The sequence below is a fragment of the Thamnophis sirtalis genome, unplaced genomic scaffold, assembly GCF_051295495.1.
Source record: "Thamnophis sirtalis isolate CommonGarterSnake01/CBP01778 unplaced genomic scaffold, rThaSir2_p1.2 scaffold_15, whole genome shotgun sequence".
NCBI lineage: Eukaryota > Metazoa > Chordata > Lepidosauria > Squamata > Natricidae > Thamnophis > Thamnophis sirtalis.
In genome coordinates, this window is record NW_028261395.1 from 34378005 (window position 1) to 34404804 (window position 26800).

Sequence of the window (26800 nt, forward strand, 5' to 3'; positions counted from 1 at the left end):
TTCATTGTATGAATTATCCGGGTATGCTTAAGTGGACAGAAGGCAAACCCTCATAATTACTTCAATACTTGCACAATTCTTAAATTGGTAAACTGTTTAATGTTCACTTCCTTCTAGATTGAAAGGAATCCATTTTACCTCCTATGTTTAACTGAAACACCAAGAGGGTGGCTGATTCAGAAGGAATTGCTGTATATGTCAAAGTTTGCTCCTTTTTTTTCTAATTGCAATATTTCTGGAAATCACTCTTCACACCCCCAAGTAAGCTTTGGAAGCAAAATTTCTACATCTCAGGGAAGTAGACTTGGGGATCAGAAAGATTTCTGTTCCTATTTTGCCTTTATTTCAGCAATGAGAGGCAATAATCTCAGTACTGCACTATGTGTATGTGTTTGTGGGCTATATTATACATCATATCATAGTGTGTGTGTGTATGTGTGTGTACAAAACAATCCATATATGTTTTCTGAGCATTTTTATTGAACAGATCAAGCACAAACAGATGCTGCCTGCTTCCCAAGGGGGGGGGGGGGAAACCAAAAAAGCAAAAAGCAAGGGAAAAAAAGAAAAAGAAAACCAAGAAAAATGACTTGGCTTCTACATTCTTTATCTATGCAGTATGTGTGTGTGTATGTGTAAGTGTATGTATGTATATTACAGAGGTGGTATTCAGCCAGTTCTGACTGGTTCTGGAGAAGAGAGCTGGAAAACAGGTTAGTGGGGTGTGAAGGGAATGGGGATTTTGCAGTATCCTTCCCCCAGGAGTGGGGAGGGAATGCAGATTTTGCAGTATCCTTCCCCCAGGATTGGGGAGGGAAATGGGGATTTGGCAGTATCCTTCCCCCGGGAGTGGGGAGGGAATGGGGATTTTGCAGTATCCTTCCCCTGGAGTGAGGAGGGAATGCAGATTTTGCAGTATCCTTCCCCCAGGATTGGGGAGGGAAATGGGGATTTGGCAGTATCCTTCCCCCGGGAGTGGGGAGGGAATGGGGATTTGGCAGTATCCTTCCCCCGGGAGTGGGGAGGGAAATGGGGATTTGGCAGTATCCTTCCCCTGCCACACCCACCAAGCCAAATCTAGCCACTCCATGCCCACAGAACTGGTAGTAAATTGTTTTTTAATTCCACCATGGTCAATGTGTGTGTGTGTGTGTGTGTGTATGTATCAGGGACGTGCAGTCAGGGCAGGCAGGGGAGGCAAGGCCTCACCAGTGTCATGATGAAAAGAAAAGAAAAATTAAAAGGAAAAAGGCTAAGGTAGTTGCTGCCAGAGTCACAGTGGATGACTCTGCTTAGTGCTAACTGCAGGGGGGAGGCGAGATAAGGTGCCTCCTTTGCTTAAGGAATTTTTTGCCTTTTAACCCTTGATTAACTCTGAGTGGTTCTCTCGCCTCCTGCTCTGGCAGCAGCAGGTCTTGCTTTTTATTTTTACATTTTTTACATTTTCATCATGGCGGGCGGACAAGAGGAGAGTTGAAATCTCTCTTGAGAAGAGAGGGAAGGGGCAGAGGTAGGGAGGGCAGCCTTGTTTGAGAAGAGAGGGGCAGCCCTCTCCCTCCCACCGGGAACCCTGTCCTGCTCCCCTCTCCCTTTCCTCCTCCTCCTCCTCTCCCCTTTCTTTGCCGGCTGCCGCCTCGCCCCCTGCCTCCTCCGTCCCCGCCGCTGTGTCCGACAGGCATCTCACATTTATGTCTGCCATAAACACGAGATGCCTGTCGGACACAGCGGCAGGGTCGGCGAGGCGGCGGAGCTCCTTCATGTTCATCTGCTTCAGGGTTTTCCTGCCTCCAGGACATTCCTGAACTGCATGAAGGCAAAGCCCCGGAGCTTCCCATCGGGCTTCCTGGGCAGGGAGGCTTCCAGGACTGTCCCGAAGGCAGCGAAGGCGCTCTTCAGCTCCTCTTCCGTGCACTTGAAGCTGAGGTTGCAGACAATCAGCTGGTCCTTCTTGAGGGGCCCCCTGGCCTTGGGGAGCTCCGGCGCTTCCCGGGGGGTTCTTCGCCACTGCCGCCTTCTCCTGCTGTCCTTCTCCTCTTCTTGGGCCGTGCCAGCGCCAGGCTGACCCGGCAGCCGCCGAAGATGTGGATCTCGCTCAGGGCCCGCTGTGCGTCCTCTGGCAGGGAGAAGCTGACAAAGCCCAGATTGGTGCCCGTCTCTCCACCGGGTGCCGTCACAGCCACTGCCCGCCGCCTCGCCCCCCTGCCTCCTCCATCCCCGCCGCTGTGTTCGACAGGCGTCTCACGTATATGGTGGACATAAATGTGAGATGCCTGTCGGACACAGCAGTGGGGATGCTGCTTCTCGCCGCTGCCGCGCTCTGCCACCTCGCCCCCCCTTCTCTGTCCCTGCCGCTGTGTCCGACAGGCATCTCGTGTTTATGGCAGACATAACCACAAGACGCCTGTCGGACACAGCGGCGGGGACGTTGCTTCCCGCCGCTGCCATGCTCTGCCACCTCGCCCCCTCCTCCGTCCCCACCCCTGTGTCTGACAGGCATCTTGCGTTTATGGTGGACATAAACGCAAGACGCCTGTCGGACACAGTGGCGGGGACGTTGCTTCGCACCGCTGCTGCGCTCTTGCCTCACCAACCATAATCCTCACCGCACGTCACTGGTATGTATGTATGTATGTATGTATGTATGTATGTATGTATGTATGTATACACACAGAGACACACACAGACCCACCCAGTTATATAGCAAACTTCAGTTGTGTGAACGTAGTTATTTTAAATAGCTTGTGGCTGACTATATTAATTTTATAAGCAGGGCACTATAATCTGATCATAACCACACCACCCTGGAAACAGATAAGAGAAGCAATTTGATTGTGGTGTAAAACATCTTATGTCTCAATCATTCAGACTGTTGAGACTTTAGAGAGAGAAAAGAGATTTGGGGTGTTATGACAGAGAACACACCACCTACACATAAATACAGATAAGTAGGGTAGTGAATTATGTAGGGAAATCTTCAAGGAAAAAGCATTTCATCAGTGACAAAAAATGTTTTGAGATGAAGAAACAAATGGATAATGAGGTAGAAAATAATTTGTATTTCTTACTCTAACTATCCCAGATTTAAGATAATAGAGAGAAAATGTAAAAGGATAATAGGTTAATACAAGGAGTTAGGATAATAGGAGAGGCAATAAAATGAGTGATGGGTTAATTTCTTGTTCAATGTTTATATAGAGTGATTATACAGAGCGATCTCTGAAAAGTATCAGAAATATTATTGGATATTTCAGGCACTGAGAGCATGATTTTACAGATGCAAATCTCAAGAAAATGTGTATTATACCATGTTCCCCTGAAAATAAGACCTCCCCGGATAATAATCCCAATCAGGCTTTTGAACACATGCACTAAAATAAGCCCTCCCCCCAAAAATAAGCCTTCCCTGAAAATATTGCTTCGCAGCAGCATTGTCTCCTGCACCTCAAAAATAATAAGACCTCCCTGAAAATAAGGCCAAGTGCTTATTTTGGGGTCAAAAGAAAATAAGACCCTGTCTTATTTTGGGAAAAAACATGATATGGAGATGTTGGACAAATATGTTAGCACTTAGGGAAGATCTATTCTTCTGTCAAACATCAAATATATATTTCAGAATAGGCTTCGGACAAACACAATTAAACAATTTATTTTATAAGCCTTGAAAACATATTAATTAATTGGTTGTAAACCACTCCTTTGTCATCCTTGGGCATATTTTCAACCTGCTTTAACCTGTAATAAGTGTATGTGTGTGTGTCCTCATAGAATGATTTAAAGTTTCATATTTTATGTGTAACCAAAGAGTTGATATGTGTCCAGAGAAGTTCAACATTTTTTCAAGTACTCTTAACCATGCCCTTTCAATGTTAAACTAGTGCTTAATGTACAAGAGGGTTCTCTATTCACGAAACGGAAGGTATTGCTGAAATTTATTTAATTAAGTTAGTATTTGTCCTGGGCGTACATAAGGATCTGAAGTAACAATTTTTTTGTTGTTAAACCTGTTTTAGCCTGGCATAAAAGGCGCAGCTTACACAAGTGCCTCTTGAAAAGGCCTGTTCTGACCTAGGTTTCCTGATACAGTAAAAAGCATATGCTTAGTCCCCAAAACCCTCTTTTTATTTCAAAGGCTGTGAATTATGTTCATTCACAGTCCGTAATGAGTCCCAAATAGTTGTAAAGAGTCCTACAGTAGGCTGCCAAAGTCTTTTGGTATAAGGCTGATAAGCACCCACCTTTATCTTCCTTGAAAGGCTGCCAGAGACTTAATTGGCAATTAGCTTGGCAAAGCTACATGGAGCAAAGAGTCAAAATGGAGCTTCAGGAGGTATACTGATCAGCATGAACCAAGTTGCTTTATGCAAAGTCTCATGTGCCTTTGCTCCTCCTTTATGTCCTATGGGAAGGGCCAATCACCTCCAAGCCTTACTCCCGAATTGTCCCTTCTGTCTTAACTGTTCTTGCCTTCTGGCAGCTCTCTGCATGTGCGCACTGGGAACAAGGGGAGCCCGTTTCTCTGCCTCACTGATGTCCGAATCTGGAGGCTCTGGAAGCAACACATAACTCCCAGATGGCCCCCTCTCTGCCTCCGACACAGAGCCCTCGTCTGAGCCTTCCCCAGACTCCAGGACTGGCCCATGTTCCTCCCTAACCTCCTCTCTGTCTGAATCTGCTGCCAGCTCCGCAGGCCGCCAACGGACCACAAGGCCACTAACTGCTCTCAAAACAATCCTGCTCCATAATATACTTCTTTGAAATGGTTTTAATTTCACTGTGTTTGATATAAATGAACATTGTCCCAACCGGGACATTTCTGTTCTTTCAAAATCACAAAAAGAATTCTGCATCTGCCCTACCTTGATAATAAAATGAGACATGTAGGCCCAAATCAATTATTCTAGTAAGATATGGATTCATCCTATCTGTTACTCCCTTCCCCATCAAAACCAATATCCTGCACTTGCTAAATATAACGAAACATCGTTTAATTTTGTTTTAATGTATTTTCTTAAAACTTCTTCCACCACCCTCTTGTAATACGGATGACAATGCCAAAATTCTAATTTGGAGAACTGCCAGCAGAGGAAAGGAGACATACTGTGCAAAAGTTTTGCCATAATGTACAGTATGTATCAATCCACAGAGACTGAAATATAATTAGAGCCTGAAAATCTTGTTTGTGCTCTTCTGGTGTCAGCATTTTCCAAAAGTTGATGTACAGTTGTAGTATATCTTTATAAGCTGCACAGCAGGTTTCTTATCATCAAATTTAGTTATTTGTTTAGTGGAACATCTTCTTTTAATATTTATTAGGCCACCCATGACCCATTGAGTCATGGCTTCAGAGATATTTCCTTCCAGTTGGCTTCTCCATTGAGATTTTTTGTGGGAAGCTGGCAGTCAGCATTAGAAATTTTCCTTCTCCCTTCCCCCTTTCCCCCGTCCCCCTCCTCTCCAGGGGTGGGCTGCTGGGGGTTCACACGGGTTTGGTTGATCCTTTAGCTAGGATTCTGCCCAGTTTGGTGAACCCTCAAATGCCACCACTGGCTGGCCATGCCCATCCCACCTCTCCCCTCCAACCCCTCCCCAGACCTCCCAGAAGTCTCCATGCGGCCCGTACATCATGCCGCGTCGAGGCTCAGGGAGGGGGGAAATGAGCCTATCGGAGGTTCTGGAAGTCTGGAAACAAGACTTTTTCTGGTCTCCAGGGAGGCTCCGGAGCCTGGGGGGAAGCAATTTTCGCCCTCTCGGAGGCTCAAGAAAAACCTCCAGAACCTGGGGAGGGCGAAAAACTCCCCTACCCCACCATGGTGTAGGAGTCCAACTAGGCCATGCCACTCCCACTTATCAGCAGGGCAGCTAACCCATTGCTGCAATTTTTGAAGCCTACCCCTACCTCTCTCCCTCATTCTTTCCCCTTTCCTTTCCTTCCCTGTCTCATTTCCCTCCCCTTTCCTCCTTTCCCTTTTCTTCTCTCTCCTCGCCTCCCCTTCCCTTCCGTAGATGGGTATAGGAACAAACTTCAGTAAGGATGCTATTTGGGAGACAGTACACCAGAGCAGAAAATTCATTTACCTTTCCAAGGTTGAGTTGTCAAGATACTAGTAACCGCTGCTGCAGCTGTTCTTATTCTGTCTTCTATTAGTAACAAAAAACCCTCACATCTTAGTTTTTGCAGGTTCTAAATACAGTATTTGCATCAGCATCTCACAGTGTTTGAGCTGAAAAGATAGCGATCACATTGTACATTATTATAGAAATGTCTAACTTGAGTAGCATCAGGGGTGGGTTCCTGCCAGTTCTAACCTCTTCTATAGAAGAGGTTCCACAAATCTACCATGCTGTTTAGAACCGGTTCCAGCTCCCTCCCCCTGCCCGTCCGCACATCATCAAGATGAGGAGCGAGAGGAGGAATTCTGGGAGTTGAAGTCCACAAGTGTTAAAGCTGTCAAGTTTGAACACCCCTGGGGTTTTTTCCTAAAGGTTAGGGGTGCAAGGGTCTTGTAACTTGACAGCTTTAAGCCTTGCGTGCTTCAAATGCCAGAGTTTCTGAGCCAACATTTTGGTTGCTAAACAAGAACATTGTTAAGTGAGTTTCACCACATTTTACAAGTTGGCCATGCCCACCCTGTCACATGGATGGCAAGCCACTCCCACCCGGTCACATGGCCAACAAGTGACTCCCACCCCGTCACATGGCAGAAAAGCCATTCCCACAAAGCAGGCCATACCTACAGAAGAGGTTCTAACAAATTTTGAAACCCACCACTGAGTAGCATATAAAACCTGCAGAATTTTGGAAATAAAAATGATGGTTCAGCTGATTCCCACACTGTAGAAAACCACACATTGGTATATGTAATTACACACCTGCTGACTATCTCTTTTGGTCTGTCCACTTCTTGTGGTTATACTCTTATCATTATTAGTAGAAATTGTGAAACTTTGAATCTAGAGAGAGAAGCTCCTTCATAGGAAATATTTTGTAATATGTTGCAAGAACCTATTTAAACACCACAGAGTTGTATCCACCTATGACAATGAATGATGATTGACAGCAATCAGAGGTGATATTCAGCCAGTTCGGTCTGGTTTGCCCGAACCAGTAATGGAAATTTCAGGTGGGCCTGCCCCGGCTCTATGCCATCCTATGCTGTTTTCAAATCAAAGCACATATGCGGAAGGCTGAGAGCATGCACGGACGGGGCGCATACAAGTGAACCGCACACGGACATGCTCACATTTGCAAACTGGTAAGGAAATAAGTGAATACCACCCCTGACAGCAATAAATCAATGAATCAATCACTCATAATAACTTTTACAGTCTTTTTTGCTTCCATATCTATTCTGAAGGTCTGGGCCATTTATTGAAGATTAGCAATAGCAGTAGACTTATATACCGCTTCATAGGCCTTTCAGGCCTCTCTAAGCGGTTTACAGAGAGTCAGCATATTGCCCCCAACAATCTGGGTCCTCATTTTACCCACCTCGGAAGGATGGAAGGCTGAGTCAACCCTGAGCCGGTGAGATTTGAACCGCTGACCTGCTGATCTAGCAGTAGCCTGCAGTGCTGCATTTAACCACTGCGCCACCTTGGCTCTTAGATTTGGGAGAATGGCTGCAATGAGGATATTAGGGGAAACCAAGAGAATCTTCATTATGGGCTTTCGAGCTAGAAGTATGTAGATGAGCACTAGGTGGCAGAAGAGTGATAGAGAAAACTAACCATTTGCTGCCACCTAGTGGTGATCTGGAATTTTACAATTCAAATCTGGGAGCTGAAATTCATCTCATGATTGGAAGTCATTTTGTGTTAAGAATTTATATCATACATCTGTTTCTTAGTTGTGTCAGTTAATTTCACTCATTGATTGGCCCCATCGATTACAATTTAATCTCTAAAAGCAGCTGCAAAAGGATTGTCTTGCAGATCCGTTGAAATATCTGTATTTCCATTTCTGCAGTAATAATGCAAAGAAGATGTATACATGGATAAAGCCATTTCTGTTCATGAAGTGCCACTTGTAGTGATGCAACTTTTTTTTTTTTGCACCTGAATTAAAAGAGCAAAAGAGCCAGTTTGATATAGTGGTTTAGGTGCTGGCCAGAAAACCAGGAGATTGTGAGTTCTAGTCCCCCTTTAGCCATGAAAGCAGGCTGGGTGATTTTGGGCCAGTTATTCCCTCTCATCCCAACTAATCTCAAAGGTTGTTATTGTTGTTGTTGAGGGAGTATTAGGTATGTTTGCTACTTAAGGTTGACCAAAATTCAAGAGTTTACATCCTGTGATGATTCATTTAATATTATTAAACAGCATCTACCTATCTCAGGTTCTTGGGAAGGCTCAGTAGGTGGACAAAAATGCCACCTCCAGTCCAAAAATCTGGCTGACTATGCATCGACCATAATACAGAAAGTGTGGTTTGACTGACAAATGATATTGACTGACATTTAAGGGATTTACAAGTAGGTTTTATGGATGTCATAAGATGCTCCTTATTTCTTCCCTTTGTAGCTGCCCATAATAACTTTACTGCAGTCATTAATCAGCACAAGGGAATTAGTATTCAAATATCAATAATATCAAAACCAAATTGACAATGTTGGGATCATTTTAAAAAACTACATACAAAGAATTTTGGCTAAAAGACAGTTTCAGATAAAATATGCTAAATGTCTTACTCAGGCTATGCATTTACAAAAAGAAAAAAATAGCAACCTGGATAATCTGATTTTGAAATAGCAATATATAAAACACACACAGATACACACACACACACACACACACACACACATATTTAAAAAATAAAATAATACCTCAAAGGGGATTTAAGAATTTTAAATATTTTACAGTTTATAGACCCCCCAAAAATATAATATAGTACAATACCTAACTTGACATGTACACCCTAAAGCCAGTTAATGTTGACCAGGCGTGGGCTTCAAAAATTGCATCAACGGGTTCGCTACCCTGTTGCTGGGTGAGTGTGGCCATAGTGGGCGTGGCCTAGTTGGCCTCCTGCATCACGACGGGAGGGGGGCGTTTTTCATCCTCCCCAGTCTTTGGAGGCTTTCTTCGAGCCTCCGGGAGGGCAAAAACTGTTTCCCCCAGGCTCCAGAGGCCGGAAACAGGCCTGTTTCTGGACTTCCAGAACCTCTGATAGGCCCTTATCCCCCCCACTCCCTGAGCCTTCGTGCGGGCCCTGCACTTACCTGGCATTAGTGGATATTTGTCCATTGGTGGCTAGGATTCTGCCAGTATTTACGTTTATTTATTTGCCATCTATTTATTTGCCCCCGCCTGAGGGTTAATCTAGGCAGCTTACAATAATAAAAACCACTGTACATTGGTTTCATCGCTATTCATGATTTTAAAAAAGTTTATGGTATAGCTCCCTCTTCCCACCATGATCTTTAAATGACTGTCTGGCCTTTATAGTCTGTGTTTATCTATAGAACATCATTTATTGTATGTTACACAGAACTTCTGGGCTTTTCTTTCTTTATTGTGTTCTCTTCCCACTGCATTATGGGATAAGTTATTATTCCCGTTTTACCAAGTGGGCATTAGACGTGTATTTCTTTCTCCAGGTGGTTCCTACATGGCTGAATTAGATTTGAGGCCATGTCTATGGTTCTAAAACTTTCGTCCTGAATCAAAACTATATCCAGGTAGGGCTCAAATCCATGATTGAAAGTAGCACTTGGTTTCACTGTGAGATAAAGCCAGGGGTGGGATTCTGCCGGTTCAGACTGGTTCAGGCAGGTTCAGATGTTAATTTTAAAGCTGGTTTGCCAAACTGGTAGCTACAAGGACTGGCTGACCGCTCCCACCTCACCCCTCCCCTCCCAGGAGTCTCCACGTGGCCTTATTTTGGATGCCAGGTAAGTGCAGGGTCCATGCAAAGGCTCTGGGAGAGTGAAAAACGAGCCTACCAGAAGTCCAGAAATGGGCCCATTTCTGGCCTCCGGAGCCTGAGAGAGGATATTTTTGCTTTCCGGAGGCTCAAGGAAAGTCTCCAGAGCCTGGGAAGGGCAAAAAACCAAGCCTACTGGAAGTATCAGAAGTCTGGAAAAAGGCCTGTTTCTGGCCTCCAGAGCCCAGGGGAAGCTGTTTTCACCTCCCTGGAGGCTCAAGGAAACGCCCCTCCAACAGCATGGTGGAGGAAGCCAACTAGGCCATGCCCACCCAGCAATCAGGCAGAGAACAGGTTGCTAAAAAAATTTAATCCCACCCCTGGATAAAGCTATTTTCTGTTGAACACCTAACATCTATTGTCTCTCTTCTCCTTGTGGACAGCTGCTGGAACTCCTGTGACGTTACAGAAAGAATGTACGGACGATCCATCAATATTGTGCCAGGATTTTGCTACAGCTCTGAAGTGTGGAAGCTTGGAGCGCTGTCATGAGATGCTTCAAGTTAACCCTGTGAGTATACATGACACTGTAATAAAAATTTCCACTTCATTCTTCATAACATTTCCATCTCACTATATCTAAGGTCTAGATCAGTGTTTTTCAAACTTGGTGAATTTAAGATGTGTTGACTACAGCTCCCAGAATTCCCCAGATAGTTAGGTCTGTGTTTGTGTATGTATTGAAGATTGCATCATTTACTTAATAAATAAATGTTGTCCTCTGTAATCAAATGCCTGTTAGCAGCTTACAATATTTTTCAATGCATGACTTGAAATCTTCCATAATATTATATATATATATATATATATGTGTGTGTGTGTTCCAGCATAACAGTGTATTCTGTTAAAATACAGCCTGTTGTGTCTTTAAATGGCTTCTACCATAAAATGGCTTCTACTGTATAGTGCAGTGGAGTTGCCATGGTAACTGTTTCACAGTACTCCACAAGGGGACTCCCTCTGGTAAGGGGAAAAATCCAACAATAGAAATTATGTTTGGTCCGGACATTCTCCCCCTATAAATAACTACCCGGGCAACGCCGGGTTATCGACTAGTAGTAAAATAAAATTAAACTTCAAGTACGCATATATTTAAATGCCTAACAGGTATAGTAAAATTAAAAATAAAACCAATAAGTGAAATACATAAATAGATGGGAACAATCACATTGCAAAAACTCTTCCAAATAATTCTGTTTTTAAGAAGTCTACAAAATGCCATTAAAGAGGGAGCTGACTGTGACGGGGGAAGGATATTACATTAAGTGCCCAGCTGCTGGACCTCTGAGACTTTTACCTCACAAAAGTGAAGACAACTAGAAATTTCTCTTGGGACACCTGCAGTGAAACTCGTTTGAGAACATGATCCTAGACAGGGTCATCTCTTTGTACCCAGGCTACATGCAAGAAATAGTTGAAAATTAAGGTCCTCAGTCACTGTTGCCAGTTAGAAGCAAAGGGAACTTCTTGTTTCAGTCGTACTTCTTTGATCGCCTCAAGATGTACTCTGTTTCAGTGAAAATAAGCCCTCCCCTGAAAATAAGCCCGCCCCTGAAAATAAGCCCTCCCCAAAAATATTTCTACACAGCAGCAGCCATGAGGTGACCTCACTCGCCGTCTCCTGCACCTCAAAAATAATAAGACCTCCCCCAAAATAAGGCCAAGCACTTATTTCGGGGGTCAAAAGAAAATAAGGCCCTGTCTTATTTTCGGGAAAACATGGTAATTAGATAGAAGTGAGCCTTTTCTAGCTTCAGCAACTTAAAAAAATACTATTTTTATTTCAAGTACATTAACAATTGTTCATTGATAGCTGCGCTAAGCCTTTGCTCCGCATACAAGATGGAACTAATCCACCCCCTAGAACCCACAATTTACATATTGCATCCAGTTCTGGTCACCATCATACAAAAATATGTTGAGACCCTGGAAAGTGTGCAGAGAACAACAATGTTGCTAAAGGGTCTGCAGACTAAACTGTATCATGAATGGTTGAGGGAGCCTATCGTCTAGCCCAGTGGTCTCCAACCTTGGCAACTTTAAGACCTGTGGACTTCAACTCCCAGAGTTCCTCAGCCAGCTTTGCTGGGAGTTGAAGTCTACAAGTCTTAAAAGTTGCCAAGGTTGGAGACCCCTGATCTAATTTATCAAGTCACTCATGCCAAGTCAGGTTTTCTGATCCCCTGTGTCAACTCATGAAGTTGCCATGGGGACGAAAGGGAGGGGAGCACATTCCACCCATACCTTCGGCTACAGTCGGATCACAGTAAGCTTGTGAGGCGTGCACCTCATTGGAGAATGTGATTTATGACACAGACTGAGGGGAGGAAAGAAATGGGGGCAAAGTTTAGCCATAATTAAAATGAGGTCAGATTTGACTGCAATGGGGTATTGCCGAAATGGTGCTCCTAATAAATGACTGGATTTGAGGCTTGAAGCTCATGAATTAATTAGGGCATCTTTCGGAAACCTGACACCCCACATGTGTCCAGATTCTCCAGAACCCATTTGGGAGTTAGAGGAGTATCTATTCTGCTGGTGGAAGGCCACTGCTAGACCCAACCAATATCAATATAATACTCCAGGATGAACTGTATATATTTCCCTTTCTGCTAGATCCCATTCAGTTAATTCTGAAATCATCTTAAATTATCTAACCCTGATTTTTGAGTCAGTAAGAAATGGAGTTGGAACTTCTGTTTACTAGTCCAATCTTCTTTTCAGTCAACCAGCCTTATCTTCTGCCCTTGAGGCTGAGGCCTTGAATGACATATTACATTCAAGATGCAACCATTGCTAAACAGCCTAAATAGCAGTCATATAGTTCATCTCAATCAGTTGACCACTCTCCATCTCTTTTAACATCTTTACCAACTTAACCAATTCCTTTACTCCTTGGTTGCAGTAAATGATGTTAGAGGGGAAAGAATATCATGGGCAACAACTCCCATCATCCCTACAGTATTTTCTGGGCTTGCTGCAAATGTTGGGAATATTTGTTCAACTCATTGGGAATTCAAGATGGGAAAGGTGCTTAAGACAAACAGATGGCCTGGTTTTTCTGGTGGCCTCTATATTCATGCTCCAGTTTTTTTGAAGCTGCACTAAAACGTGGCCTATTTTAGGATATATGGGAGGAAATTTTGTTTTATTAATAGAATAACAGAGTTGGAAGGGACCTTGGAAGTCTGCTAGTCCAACTCCCTGCTCAAGCAGGAGACCCTATATCAGTGATGGCTTACCTTTTTGTCGTTGCGTGCCAAAAGTGCATGTGCCCTGCCTCCATGCATGTGCCCCCCACACATGCATGCGTGACCCCTGTGCTCTCCCACCCCCCATGCATGCTCCCCTCTGCCAATTTTTTTGCTTCCAGATTTGTGCAGGAGGCCTTCCAGGTCCAAAATGGGGCACATGGGCACTGTGTGAGCCCCCCCAAATGCAATGCCAGCACCCCCCGTGCATGTTCCCCATCCCTGCACATGCATACGCTCATCCCCCACTTGTACCTCGTCTCTCGTGGCAGTGACCTGAAGACCAGCTGGGCAGATGGGGGGCGTGTGTGCATGTGCGGTGGAGCTGGGCTGGGGCAATGGCTGGCATGCCCACAGAGAGGGCTCTGATAGGTTCGCCATCACGGTCCTGTATCATTTCAGACAAATGGTTGTCCAATGACTTCTTAAAAACCTTTAGTGTTGGAGCACCCACAATGTCTGGAGGCAAGTCATTCCACTGATTGATTGTTCTGTCAGGAAATTTCTCCTTAGTTCTACGTTGCTTCTCTCCTTGATTAGTTTCCATCCATTGTTTCTTGTCCTGGCTTCAGGTGCTTTGTAAAATAGGTTGATTTTACTCTTCTCCGTGGCAGCCCCTTAATATTGGAACATAATGGAACACATTCTTTTAAAAAAATGTTTTATTGATACATTTAAAAAAAATAAACATAAAAAGTTCCATATCTATCTGAACAGCGTGTTATGTGGCCAGTTTTAAGTAAAAGTATAACAATAATCATAATAAACACACCAATATTAATCACAAAGTAATAGTACAATTAATTTATCCATCTTGCAAATTTTTTAACACAACTCTTTAAATTATCTTTTAATCTTTTTAATTTCTAACCTCTGTTTCTATTAGTTAACCATTGGTAAAACAAGTCCCATGTTAAAGAGAATTCTGTTTCTTCCTTTTCTTTTAAATGTTAATCTATCCATCTCAGCACATTCTAATATTTTTTATAACACTTTCCTCTGTAGGGATCTCTTCATTTTCCCATTGTGGTGCAAATACAATTCTTGCTGCCATTAATACATGTAAAATTATGTATTCCCTTTATTATCCTGTTCTGATAATATATCCAACAGAAATATATCTAGTTTCTAATCTATGTGTTGCTTTAACATTTTTTCTAACCAAGTATGCATTTTTGTCCAATATTTTCTTGCCTTTGGGCATGTCCACCACATATGATAGTATGAACCTGGTATCTGATTACACTTCCAGCATTTCGCCGATACATTTTCAAACATCTTTGCTAGTCTCGCTGGTGGTAAATGCCACCTATAAAACATTTTGTATAGTTTTTCCTTAAATGCCATTGACATTGTTAGTTTACAGTTTCTATCCCACAATTTCTTCCGTTTATCTAGTTCTGTTGAATAACACATTATGCAAGGGACATATTTATGTAGAGTAATAGTAAGCTTTTGATTATGTGGCTGTCATGCCATAACAAATCGGATTGCAGGTATAAAATCACCTGATGAAAATGGATAAGATGAAACAAGACAGTACAAGCATCTGTTTTCTCAAGGAGATCTGCACAAACATCAATGCAAGGACAAAGCTTTCTCAAGAACTTGCTGCAAATCTGGGTTTGCCTGCAAAAAATGTTATCTTTTGTAGATGACAAAAGAAAGATAGTTTTGAAAGGATCTGACTGGTGGATTTTATTCTGTAATTGAAGTGACGGGAATTTTTCTCAAAGGCCTTGCAGAAATCGATCCACAAAGAAAGCTAAAGGATAGATCATGGCAACATTTTCTCAGCTTCAAAATACGTATCTTGTAGGGACTATTCCAAAAATGGCCTTTTAGGAATTGCTTATGGCATCAACTGCATTAGCATTTGAATTAGTGCTTTTCTCACTGAAAAATTCTGAAGCAATTTTTTAATGGATGGAAACTATGAATTAATAAATAAATAAAAGTATTAATTCCATTTTTTCATGATGAAGTTTTTAATGGGAGAAAACCCAGGAGCTACTTTATTACTTCCTAGGACACTAAAAATCTATTTGGAATGCACAATCATCAATATGATTCTTAATGATTTCCTTTACAACTGAAGGGGGATGTGGAAGGATTAAAAGCCACAGTAGAGAGCCATGCAATTGTACTGTGATTGCTGATGGGCAGAACTAGCCCATGTGATATCTCCCATATCAGCCTGTATTTGTTTTTAAAAAACATTTTTTCAGTTATTGTAGATTAGACAATTACCATTAACTGAGCCAGTCATTTAAATTTTTCCTCTCTGTTACTGTTCTTATGGAACTTATTCCCATTTTTACTTGAAAAGATATTTGGAGTTTGTCTAAGTATCCAGAAGATAGCGTTTTGGATTTTATTCTGATATGATTTCTGGGCTAGGAATTGTATGTTAGACCAGCATTCATGATGATAGTCCTTTATTCTTTAATTCTAACATCAATCTATCCATTTTGGCGCAAACCAATATTTTCTTTATTATCTCTCTTTCTGAAGGTATATTTTCACTTTTCCATTGTTGGGCGTATACCATTCTCACTGCTGTTATAATGTGCAATATTAAATATGTTGGCCCTTTACTATGATCCTCTGTTATAATAATTCCTAATAAAAATAATTCGGGTTTAAATTCTAATCTTTGTTCAACCATTTTTTTCTAACCACATCTGAATCCATTGCCAAAATTCCTTTGCTTTTTTTGCATGTCCACCACATGTGGAAATATGTGCCTGGTACTTGATTGCATTTCCAGCATTTCGGAGATGCATTATTAAACATTTTGGCCAATCTTGCTGGAGGAAGATGCCATCTGTAAAACATTTTATATAAATTCTCCTTGTATGATATGGCAGGTGTTAATTTCCTATTTCTTTCCCACAATTTTTGCCACTTTTCCAATTCAACATTATACCCAAAATTTTTGGCCCATCCCACCATTGTCTCTTTGACTTTTTCTTCCTCCATTTTATACTCTACTAGATATTTATAAATTATCTTTATCAATTTCGCATCTGTTCGCAATAAAAATTTATCTAGTGTCATTAATTCTCTATTAATACCTCACATCCTCATATCCTTTCATAACATGATTGAATTTGTAAGTATGACAATAAAAGAGAGACAGAATATCATGATATATGGAATAGATTTTACCAATAGTTGGAACAGAGTGGTAGAAGTTGGAACGGGAAATAAACAGGATTTGTAGATCCAAAATGTGATGTAATATGTGTAAATACAAATGAGTATAAATGGGCAGAATAATTGTATATAATTAGTAAGGTATAATGAGTATATATGATGTTTGTTCTATATTTTAGTGTGTATGGCTGAGATAACGCCAGGATAGTCGCACTACATCCAATATTTTAATATGAAGTGAATAAAAATATTTTTTTAAAAAGAAATAGATTTTTTAATGGTTTATTATAGTTCAAAGGCTCATTGATTTTTAGGTATTTATCTGTAGCGAAGAAACTTTTCCCCCCTATGGCTTTACCCCCTTTTTGTTTCTACTTCCCAATTTTGTTTAAATCCTTTTTTTCTTTTTTAGCTCTTTATACTTTTTTTTTGAAATTTAATAAGGTTTTGGGGGAGGAAAGAGAATTGTTTGTTACTCAGCTTTGTTGTGTAATGATGGTAGAAACTTTGTTTTAAGAAAACAATGCTCTGCCACCTTTTGACACAAAAGCTTGTGTAGGCCAGTGATAGACATTGAATCTCATTGACTAAGCCCCATTAAATGAAATCAGAATACCAAAGTATCCATAGGAGTAAACACAGTTTATTACCGTATTTTAAAGTCTTGGTGCCGTTTATATCAGATATTGCCCCAACCAACTGTCCTTGATATGTTGTAATCAATACATCTTCTTTCTTCTGGGAGTAAGAGATTAAATCATCTCATCAGCTCTAGCAACAATGGCATTATTTTATTACTCTTTACAGGAAAAGCAAAAATATAACCCTACTTCACTCTACTACAGTAGAGACTTTCCTTCCAATATTGTACCAAATTGTAATTATTTGGATAGGACGGAACAACTTCATGATGACCTAGCTCAGCAATGACTAACCTTTTCTGGATCGAGTGCCCAAAGCGTGTGCATGCGCACGCCCGACCCTCCAAAATGCAATGCGTGCACGGCCCCCATGCATGCGCCCTGTCCCCCATGCACACACCCTGCCTCCCACGCATACACCCACCCACACATCACATGTGCCCTGTGCCCCACGCATGCGCAGCAGAGACCCGATGACCAGCTGGCCGGTGGGAGGCCCGTGCATGCACGGTGGAGCTAGGGTGACAGTTCGTGTGCCCACAGAGAGGGCAAGGGGGTTCCACAGGTTTGCCATCACAGACCTAGGTCTTATTTTTGTTTCAGAGGAACTTAAGCAACTAATTTAGTCCAAACAAAACAATTGTTCTCTTAGTAACACTCTTCTCTTCTTTTTTTCCTCAGAAAAACATGAAATGTACTCTTTGTAAACTTATTGTAGTCGTGATGGCAAAGATTGTTCAAGACAATTCTACAGATGTAAGTACTGTATTGCACTATAGGCTTGGGAACTGTAGTACCTAGAGGTGTCAGAGGAGGGAAGGGAAGGGGGGGGGGAGACAAACACAGTTATTGATTTATTTATTAATGAAAGAATTGTTTTTAAGAAATTTGAAAGAAATGTTCTGTGTAGTATTCTAACTTAGACATCAGACTAAGCCATAAAGTGGCTTGTTTAGTGTCACTTAAAACAATGTAGCTTATAAATAATCATTTAGTTAGTGTGATATGTGAGGTAGGCCATTATGACCTAACCAGCAAATAATAATCAAACTAACTATGGCTTAAATGTTGCTATGAACGTCTGAGGATCCCTTTATGACACTAAATTAGCTTTATTCAAAGTGAGTTTTTCATTCTTACACCCCCACCACCTGCTTCCCCCCCCCCCCCAATTCTGTTTTCAAAGATTGCTGCAGCCATTGGGAAAATGATAAAAGAATCTGAAATGGAACAGAGCAAAACAAAGAAAACCAAAACAACTTATATCTTTCTCTATATCATTCCCTTTTCTAGGAAAGACTTGCTAAGTTTTTTGAGAGAGGATGCCAGTATCTTCCCTTCCAGGATTGGTCAGTCAAATGCAAGAAGATGGTGGATACAGGACTGGTCATTATCACGGAGCTTAGTAAACAAGTTCAGGTAAATTATCTTTTGACTATTATGGGAGTAGGTTGGTGCTGATGCTTCTCCCGGTGACTGTTGATGGAGACCAGATTCAAGTCAACCATTATCTATCTGATGGTTGATTTCATTTTTTTACTCTGCAATCGACATGATTGCTGGTTACTCTGAAACTAGCATGGTTGGGCAAAGATCTCTCTGATACCCTGAAAGACAAAAAGGACAAGTAGAAAAAATGGAAAGAGGGACACATAACTAAGGCAGGCAATCAACAGGTAGCCCAAATCTGCAACGATGAAATCAGGAAAGCAAAGGCTCAGAACGATCAAAGACTTGCAACGAAAGCCAAAGGCAATAAAAAAAAAGTTCAACATATAACATTCAACATATAAATAACAAGGCAAAAATCAAGGAAACAGTGAATCCACTAAGGAGAGAAGATGGCAAGGAAGTAACAGGCAGAGGTGATATTCAGCCGGTTCGGTAGCAGAACCGGTAGTGCGGACAATCAGTTGGCCCCGCCCACCAGAGGTGGGTTCCTACCAGTTCGCACCTATTCGGTAGAACCGGTTCGTCAAATCTACCGAACCGGTTAGAAGAGGTTCCACCAGTGGACCCGGAAAGCAGGCCACACCTACAGAAGAGACTCCAAAATTTTTTGAAACCCACCACTGACACACACACACACACACACACACACAAAGACAGACACAGAGAGAGAGAGAGAAAGAGAAAGAAAGGAAGAAATAAATAAAGAAAAAAAGAAAAAAGAAAGAAAAAGAGTGAGAGAGATGAAAGAAAAAAAGAAAAAAGGGGCAGAGAGACAAAAGGAAGGAGAGAGAGATAGAGAGAAAGAGAGAAAACATATGGCTGGCAAGCCACTCCCACCAGGTCACATGGCCGGCAAGCCACTCCCACAAAGGAGGCCACACCCACAGGGTAGGTTCCAAACTTTTTTGAAACCCACCACTGCCGCCCACCCATCCTTGCCCTATCCTGTCCTTTATTTCCTGCTTTGTAGCACAGCTCAATCACATGGCTCAGCTGATTTCCCCCCCCTTCACTGTTCTACTTCCTGTTGGTGACTTGGAAGGTAAGCAGCTGAGCTTCTAAATGCTCCATTTTCAGCGCTGCATGCAAGTGCTTTAGGCATGTGCGCTCACTGAACTGGTGGTTAAACCGGCAGCATCCCACCACTGGTAACAGGCAGTGCAGAGAAAGCAGAGTTGCTTAACTCATCCTTTGCATCAGTCCTGCAAAAAGAAACCATAGCCCAACCTACCGAAAACATAACAGTAAAACACAGACTAGAAATAAAAATTAAAATAAGCAGGAAAGTGGTAAGAGAACATCTGTCTGGTTTTGATAAATATAAATCCCTGGGATCTGATGGATTACATTCCAGAGTTCTGAAGGAGCTGGCAGATAATACCTCAGTACTATTGTACCATACCTTTGACCATCTGGTCCAACCCCCTGCTCAAGCAGGAGACCGTTTCAGACAAGTGGCTGTCCACTCTCTTATTGAAAACCTCCAGTGATGGAGCACCTACAACTTCTGAAGGCAAACTGTTCCACTGCTTAATTGTTCTCACTGTTAGGAAGTTTCTCCTTAGTTCTAGGTTGCTTCCCTCCTTGATTAATTTCCACCCAGTGTTTCTTGTCTTCCCTTCAAGTGCTTCTGCTATGAGTGACTCAATAACTTCTAGAGGACTAGAGTTTGTGTGCTCTTGGTAGGGGTTATGATATCCAGGAATGTATGTCCTGTTGAAGGACTGAGATTACAAGTCACAACAAATCCCAGACTCAAGATCTTTGCCTTTTTCCTGAGACTGCTAGTAAAAAATCTGAACGGTGCTACAGCTGCATGCTAAGAATGGAATGTCACTATCTTTATGAATAAAGATCGTGACTGTTTCATGGTTGTGTATGTTACCCTTGGGTATCCTCCTGTTGAAAGAAATGTCCTTCTGGGTTCAGCTCCAAGTGGGGAAGAAGACACTGGAGACATGGAGGCTGCTTGGAAAGATGGTTTATTGTTGGACAGGGCCACATGGCTTGAGCCCTGACCAGAAAAGGTGATCACATGTTTCAATGTTGATGGAGAAGAGGAGAGAAGGCTGAGGAAGGGGCTTGCTAGGCTTTTTATACCCTGTTCAGTCCCACCTCTCTGTTTCCTGTTCCTGTGTAAGAAATGTATTCTGACTGGTTGTCAGACTCCCATGGTGCCATGCAGGGGGCTACTCTCTAGGCTGTGATGAGTTCTCAGATGCCTTGTGGTCAGTTGAGTAATATATCCCTTCCCCCTACAGCTGCAGTGAGGAGAAGTCTTTATTATGTAAAGTGGGCTAGCCGGGCCATCTTAATGGCCCATTAACAGTAGGGATGGGCAGAAAGCTATAGGCAACTATTCTGTCTTTTAAAACATGTTTCTTTTCACATCCAGAGAAATATTCTGCCTTTTCAATATTTCCTAGGATATTTCATTTTTCTGGGAGAGGGCTGGATGATAACTTCCCACACTCCAACTTGAAGAGTTCATAGGATTATTTTAGTTGAATGTTTTAGTGATTTAAAAAGATGAGCTTTTTTTTTATAGAAACATGGAAAACAGTCTCGCATTTGACTGGCATGTGTGGGTTTAAATAAGTTGGTTGTTTGGAGTAGAATAAATATGTCATTAAAATTAAAATTCTGCAGTCAAGTTTGGAGATAATTTTTTCCCCCCCAAAAAGCATTTGAAAGTCACGGAAACCACCTCCTTTTCACATCTGATCTGATGAAACTGGTTTTGCAGGCTTTTGAAGTACTAGAAAAGCCTTCAAAACCCATTTGACCAGTGACACCCACGTAATTAGCATATACAAGTAAGAATGATATCAGACTAGATTTTTTTTTCTACTTTCACATGTGGGGAATTCCAGTGAGGACACGGTTGTTTCTGTCTGCCGGCAGTCAGCAAAGCTGGCAGCAGAGTCGGACAGTGAGGGGGTTGGGAAAGAACATGGGCCATTCTTGAGGGCTGAGGAAAGTTCAGACAAGGGCTCTGGAGGGAGTTAAAGAGTAGTGAGGCAGAAGAACAGCTGGAGCCTGTTCCCAGTGTGCGCATGCGCAGAGCTGCCAGAAGACAAGAACAAATAAGAAAGCAGGGTCAACTTAGGAATAAAGCCACACCTTGGAGGTGATTGGCCCCTCCCATAGGAAAGAGGAACAAATGGGGAGTGGGCTTTTGCAGGGAACAATAGGTTCATTTGATTGGTTCAAAAGTGGAAAGTTCTGTTTGTGACTGAGAGACTCTGGGCCCAGTTTGCCTTGCCCTGGGTTTGGAAACTAGTTATCTGGCAGCGCTCCAAATGAGATAGGGTGTGTGTGGATTAACATTCCTCTGAAAGACTCTTTACTAAGCCTTGCTGACTGTGAATGAAAGGAATTCACAGTTGTGTAAATAAAAGAATTTTTGCAGGGAGCAAGACTTTTGCAGGGAGCAAGCCTGGGTCAGAACAATAGTGAGCTAGATTGTTAGATAAGCTCCCCATTGGAAGAGCGAGTACGTTCAGAGAAGCGTTGTGAGAGTTGTGTTGGAGAACACACAAACCAGCATACAGAGACACTGCAGTTTAAATAGGCTTTTACTTGTGGAAATAGAGGTATCAGAGTCCATCAAACAGTCCAAGTCATACACGGATAAGACAGTCAGTCATCAATGTCTTTCAGCTAAGGGATAATCCAAATAACATAGTCCATAATCATACAATCAGTCCAGTACACGAAGTTTACTAGTAGTTGCAAAATTTACAATAGCTCATGGCACACTCAGATCAGATCAGCCCAGCATCTAACAGAGAGCTAACAGTCATTCTGGCTCCCTCTTATGGCCGATTGAGGAAAAACAGCAACCCATCATATTTTACAGTATGATTTAAAGAAACAGGTATAGCATTGTAACATGATTTATATATTGCCAACCCAACCGTTAGATTATATTCCTAAAATAGATGTCCCTGAAGAAGTGGGGGAGACATGGTGGAAGAGATAGGGGTCTGGAAGGTAAATCTCAGGAGAAACAAGAGATTGTGAGAATGCCTACATGTACTCCTTGTGAAGAAAACTTCAGGAACCCAGGTTTTTGTTGTTGGCTGGTGAGCCAACTTGGAGTAACTTGGAGTCTATAGATTTCAATTAAGCTCACCGTTTCTCGCCATCATTTGCCAGGAAACAAAAGTTTGAGGGACTAAAAAAAATTGTGCAAAACAGCATTCCGCCTTCATGGCGGTACATTTGCTGATGCTGCCCCCATGGTCTGCCCCCTTCTCTCACAGAGCCTTGCGCAGCACAGTCAAATTTAGCACGGAGCCATATTGCGACCTTGTATCGGCTCGGCAAAAAAATGCAACTGACATCCAGTCAGTTCCTCTTCCTGCAGAGCTGCCTATGTTGGGATGCCCTGCCTCCCTACTGGCCAGCTGATCTTTGGCACTCTGTTCCTGGGCTTGTCGACCTCCAGATGTCAAATTCCCAGCACCAGTTCAGAGGTTCCTGACTCCCCCACCTGGGGAAGGGGGGAGAGGGAGGGAAGGACAAAGAGAGAGGGGGGGTGTTGTATATTTTAAGGGTGAAATGTGTCCCTGGATGTCCTAAAAGTATTTTTGCCATTTTGCTCATCAACTCATTGAGAGGTAAGGAAGTAAGACTCTTCAACGTTGAGCTGAAAGACGGTTTCTCTATTTTAAAGAGAAACGGGAGGTCCTTTTTGTGAAACTATTTCTCTCTTTGGCTTTTTCTAGGATAGGCCCGAAATTGTGTGTGGCGCTTTCCTCCTCTGCAATCAGCCAAATAGCCCCGCTGGAGCCCTGAATTTTCAGAACCAGCCAAAATCAGAAGAATGGCCTGAAATAAGAGACTTTCGTGAAATGCTGACCCCCTTCATGGCTAATGTGCCTCTTCTCTTCAGTTCTCAAGATAAACCCCGAATGGGGCCTTGGGTGAGGAAATAGCTGGGATCCTTGGTCCCCTCAAAGGCTTGGGATACCTGAACCTAGAGCTTCATTTGACTTCTAAGGGCTGGCTGCTCCTTCAGACAAAGTTCTCATATAAGGGTGAACATTCAACATCCTCTCAACAGGGGTGGGCTTCAAAAATTTTCACAAGGAATTCTCTGCCCAGTTGATTGGTGGGCCATGGTTGGCATGACCTAGTCGGCCTCCTGCATCATGGGGGTGGTGGTGGTGTTTTTCCCCTCCCTGGCTCTGGAGGATTTCCTCGAGCCCCACGGAGGGCCAAAACGGCCTCCCCAGTCTCAGGAGGCCCTCTGGAGGCCAAAAATAGGCCCATTTATGGCTTTCCTGAACTTCTGGTAGGGCCGTTTTTCACCCTCTCCTCGCCTCCGCGCATGCCCTTCACTTATCTGCATCCAAAACGTCCTGCAATCCAACTCCTGGGGACTCCTGGGAGGGGAGGGGTAGGGTGGGTGGGGCCAGCCAGGAGTGGGATTTTGGGGTTCTCCGAACTGCACAGAATCTTAAGAGATTCTCCCAAACCCCTGCCAACCCCCAGAAGCCCAGCCCTGTCCTCGTATCATCTGTCTAATCCCCAAAATGCGTAATGATGTACGCATGGACAGTTTGCAGGAATTCATTTCCTTCAGCCTGGCGCCAGCCAGATAAAATGGGCAACTCCTATGGTAGCTGAGAATTTGGGAAAGTATCAGATTAGGAATTATTCATCCATACTTGATTTGTTTCTTGTGGGAGTTTCAGCAGCCCACATGCAAGTGGATGGGAGTGGATCATTTTGGGGTCACCAAATGCCTGTGCGGGGTGTAGCTAATGCTCAAGGTGGACATTATTTCTACTGTGGTAAAATTATTCATCTCATCTCAACTGTGTTTCTGGAGGTGTTAATGTATTAACCCCTTTCCACAGCAACTTCCTTTATGAGATAAACTTTGGCCACAAAAAATTAGCAGGTATATTAATCCTGTGCTCTCCTCCGTTATCTTTAGTTCTGGGAGAGTAATGTAGATCCATGTCGTGAATGCAAGGCGGTGGTTGATGAAATACGGGAAACCTTGAAGAACAGTCCCTTTCTTAGCCAGACTCTGCAGAATTATGCCAGGCAGAGTTGTGATGCTTTGGGGACCCACATGGCATATGAGGTAATTCACTTAGCATCTCTCTTAATAACAGAGGAAACATATCTTGGTCACAATGGATGAGGGTCATCTCAATGAGGAAGCCAAATGGAATTAACTGAACTGCTCAGAAATAATTTATTGATTATTATGGCATGGGTTCATCTTTGAGGATTATTCACATCACTGTTTTTTTTTGGTGTCAATTTCTTTAGTGCAAGAAATACGTCCCTGAATACGCCCATGCTTTTGTGCAATTCCTCATACATCTCTTGGTAAGTCGATTGCATCTTCATGTCTTTTGCGAGCAAGAATGCATGGTTGTTGTTGATAATAATTTTATCCTAAAGTACAATTAAAAATATAAAAATAAGCACAAACTGGAGAAGGAATAAAAACAAAAACAAAAAACACAAGTGCTGAAAGTTAAAAAAATGAAAAAGAAAGAGGAAAGAATATATTACAGAAAAAAAGAAACATCTAAAGAAATTACTTCTCCCTTCCCTAATAGGAAGACTTTTAGCAAACCTATCCCCTTCTCTTAATATACAACAAATGAGCTAATCTTCCATATCCCATCTCTTATCTATAAATTCTTACTGTCCAGTTTATGATAATAAATTTTTGTAATTTTTGAAATGCTACATTCTAGACCAGGGGTGTTAAACTCGATTTCATTGAGGGCCACATCAGGATTGTATTTGACCTGGGGCGGGGGGGCTGGGATGGGCGTGGCCAGTCTGGGCATGGCCAGTTTGACATTGGGGCCACCTATGGTGGCCCAAGCGTTGTGCCAGTGAAAGCAGCTCTCGAGCTCCATTTCTGGCTCCTGCAACCTTCTGCCAGTGAAAAAGGAGCTTCATTTTCACTGGCAGAGGGTTGCAGGCGGCTGTGGCAGCCGAAAATGGAGCTTGCGAGCCCGTTTTCACTGGCAGAAGCACCGTGGGTCGGTCCTTTGCTGTTTCCAGAGTGACCCCATGGCCCAGATTTAAGTACCCTCGGGCCGGATCTGGCCCTCGGGCCTTGAGTGTGACACCCCTGTTCTAGGCATGGCTGCTCTTTTAAAATAAGCTGGACTAAAACTCTTAGGGACCTAAACAGTTGCAACACACTTGCAATAGGCTGGGAAAAAGAAATATTTTAAATGGCATAGAAGTAAAAAAAAACAAAAGCATTAATTGAATTATCTAAGCAAAGATGCATTTTCGCTCTTTGCTGCATACGTAACCAAGAAGAGTAACAGGGTAGAATGTGTTGTCCTGCAAAGAAATAACCTACCAGTGCAGAAGATTCCAAGACTATAGACCTACTTAAGTAAAAATTTAAAAAGTGGCTCAGTGGCTAAGACGCTGAGCTTGTCGAATCCCTAGCGTAATGGAGTGAGCTCCTGTTACTTGGAGTTGGAGTTGGAGTTGGAGTTTATTCAATTTGTAGGCCGCCCTATTCCCCGAAGGGACTCAGGGCGGCTGAACAAAGGCCAAGGGAGGGGAAATTACAAAAAGTAAGACAAAAACAATCAGATAATACGAACAATTTAAAAGCACAACAGACACAGCAAATTTGAGTGGGAGGAGGAACTCAACCCCAGGCTTGCTGGGACAACCAGGTCTTCACGGCCGTCTGGAAGGCCTGAAGGGTGGAGAGGGTCCGAATCTCCATGGGGAGCTCGTTCCAAAGGGCCGGGGCAGCCACAGAGAAGGCCCTCCTCCAAGTAGTCGCCAGCCGACATTGGCTGGCAGATGGAATACAGAGGAGGCCTAATCTGTGGGATTGAATGGGTCTGTGGGAGGTAATCGGCAGGAGGCGGTCTCTCAGGTACCCAGGTCCAATACCATGTAGGGCTTTATAAGTAATAACTAGCACCCTGAAGCGTATCCAGAGACCAATAGGTAGCCAGTGCAGCTCGCGGAGGATAGGTGTAACGTGGGTGTACCGGGGTGCACCCACAATCGCTTGCGCGGCTGCATTCTGGACCAGCTGGAGTCTCCGAACACTCTTCAAGGGCTGCCCCATGTAGAGCACAGCTTCTGCCAACCTAGCAATTCGAAAGCACATAAAAATGCAAGTAGAAAAATAGGAACCACCTTCGATGGGAAAGTAACAGCGTTCTGTGCACCTTCGGCATTTAGTCATGCTGACCACATGACCACGGAGACGTATTCGTGCAGCACTGGCTCTTCGGCTTTGAAACAGAGATGAGCACCGCCCCCTAGAGTCAGGAATGACTAGCACATATGTGTGAGCGGAACTTTTACCTTCAAGTAAAAATAAATAGAAATCAATTTTGTTAAACTTAAAA

The 26800-nt window shown here is 42.9% G+C and overlaps 1 protein-coding gene across 1 annotated transcript in view; it reads left to right on the plus strand.

Annotated features, from left to right (window-relative positions):
* The window catches only part of LOC148042544 (prosaposin-like), a 47458-nt gene extending 22598 nt beyond the window's left edge, over positions 1–24860 (plus strand). Inside the window, exons 2-7 of the mRNA XM_087702426.1 lie at positions 10303–10430; positions 17652–17726; positions 18264–18389; positions 23156–23353; positions 24373–24525; positions 24717–24860. Coding sequence (XP_087558552.1) covers positions 10303–10430; positions 17652–17726; positions 18264–18389; positions 23156–23353; positions 24373–24525; positions 24717–24860 — 824 coding nt within the window. The remainder of the gene's footprint in view (positions 1–10302; positions 10431–17651; positions 17727–18263; positions 18390–23155; positions 23354–24372; positions 24526–24716) is intronic.
* The last annotated feature ends 1940 nt before the right edge of the window (positions 24861–26800 follow it).